At 44.7% G+C, this 2,036-nt stretch overlaps 1 protein-coding gene across 1 annotated transcript in view; it reads left to right on the forward strand.

Annotated features, from left to right (window-relative positions):
• LOC106721884 (maestro heat-like repeat-containing protein family member 1) overlaps positions 1-2,036 on the forward strand; it is a 66,705-nt gene that overhangs the window by 37,293 nt on the left and 27,376 nt on the right. The window contains exon 18 of the mRNA XM_014517328.2: positions 1,001-1,136. Within this exon, the coding sequence (XP_014372814.2) occupies positions 1,001-1,136 (136 nt within the window). The remainder of the gene's footprint in view (positions 1-1,000; positions 1,137-2,036) is intronic.

Here is a 2,036-nt window from a genome sequence, read left to right on the forward strand (position 1 = left end):
GAACGAGTGCTGGGGTTAGGTGGCCCCAGCCAGGTGCATGTCTAGCCTCTCTTAAAGACCCGCAAGCTAGGGGAGAGTATCACCTCCCTTGGAAGCCCATTCCAGATTCTGGCAACTCTTACTGTAAAGAAGTCCTTCCTGATGTCTAACCTAAATCTGCTCTCTGTCACTGTGGCCGTTGTTCCTAGTTACTCCAAGGGGTGTCCACTAGATGGTGCTGCCATAATTTCTGAATCATGCAATAGAAGCATTAGGAGTTACAAAAAAATTTATGTTTTAAATGCCAGTAAGGGTTCCAGAATACAACATTAGTGTCCTAATTTATACCAGGAGCTCTATATATAATAATTATTCTTGAAAATTAGAGTTAAGTTCCTGTGTTCTTTATCAGGTTCTTTATCTTCCTGATTATTTCTGACAACATGGATTACCACCTATGTCTTCAGTATGTGTTTATGCACTTCAACTTGAGAAAGTGAACATAATAAAATTTTCCTGTTTTTGAGCCCTGAATTTATTCAAATGGGTTTTAAATGAATTTTATTAAAATGGGTTTTGCTTTGTGATGTTAGAAAAATTGTGTCCTAGAAAACAAACACACTTTGTTCTGCTGTTTTCTGCGATTAGTGCTCACACCCTTTTAAGGTTGGTGGTGTTTAAATAATAAGTAATGCTGGGCAAGTCTTCACGTGCATTAATGTGCCATAGTTACTGCACATTAAGTTTAGTACCTGTAATAACAGGTATTAACTCAGTGCTCACTAACCGGAACTAGTGCGCAGTAGCACCGGTGCATGCCTTTTTAGTTTTGCTAATGTGCAGTAGGCTAATTCTACTGCGTATCAGTGCAATAGCATGGCTTTTGCCACGACGCGCTAATGCATCGTAGAATTAGTGTACTGTGCATTTAGCATCTCGTGCAGACGTGCCCACAGTCATGTTATCCTGGCTTCAAGACATTATTATGATTGTCATTAAAAGAGCTTCTCTCTCTAATCAGAAAACTGAAGCCACCACTGAAGCCTGAGATAAAAATACTTCTAGTCCGGACATGCTACAAAAGTGTCTTTTCCCTGCCTCCAATAGAAAACATGTTAGGAGAAGTATGTGATAGCACCCAGTATCAACACTCTGAGGTAATTTGTCCTTTAAAAAAAAAAAGGCCTGTCTTTAATTCACTAATCTCCGTGGAAATAGGCATGTACTGAGTATGATAAGAGTGGTTTATTCTGAGATTGAGAGGAACTGTATGGAGGATGCTCATGCTTTTGATCCGCAGGTTACAAGTTGTACGGCACCCCAGTTTCTCAGAAGCAGGGGCTGTCTACCAAATCATGACACTGAGGACTAAACAGACTAACCAGGCAACTCAACTGGCTTAATTCAGCTGATGTGAAATGAACATAAGAGAAGACACTTTTATGTAATAGAAAGCATAGGACAGGGTATGTGATCCTCAGCCAATGCATAAACACTAAGCCAGTGAGAAGCGGTTAGTATTCGCTTTGGATTCAGAGGACAGTGATTCGATTGGGTGATTCGAATTACTGTCCTGAATTGATTCGGCCACCGCCGAATTGGCCTAGTCTCCAAATCAGCCCCATCCCCCAACTGCTCTCAATGGCTGCCCCGACTGCTCTCTCAGCTCCTAGTTCTTTAAAAAAAAAAAAAAAAAAAAGAAGCTCCCACTCACTGGCTGCTGCCAGGCCGGGGGATCGATCCCCACTGCCCCCCACTGCCCCATGCCACGTGGGGGGCTCTGCCATTAACCCCCTGACTGCCACCTGCTTTGCCAGCCCCACCATGGCTGCCCTACCCGCCCCAGCTGCCAACCCTTTAAAAAAAAAAAAAGTCCTAACTCATTGACTCCTGCCCAGCAGGGGGGACACCCCCCACTTCCCCCCCACTGCCCTGCACTGTGTTGGGGGCTCTGCCATGAGCCCCCATATGCCCTGAGGCCACTGCAGCAGCTGGTGAGTGGAGGCTTTTTTTTAAAGAGCCAGGAGCTGGGGTAGGTGGGGCAGCCATTGGGGGGG

This window comes from Alligator sinensis, unplaced genomic scaffold, assembly GCF_000455745.1.
Source record: "Alligator sinensis unplaced genomic scaffold, ASM45574v1 scaffold489_1, whole genome shotgun sequence".
In the NCBI taxonomy this organism is placed as follows: domain Eukaryota; kingdom Metazoa; phylum Chordata; order Crocodylia; family Alligatoridae; genus Alligator; species Alligator sinensis.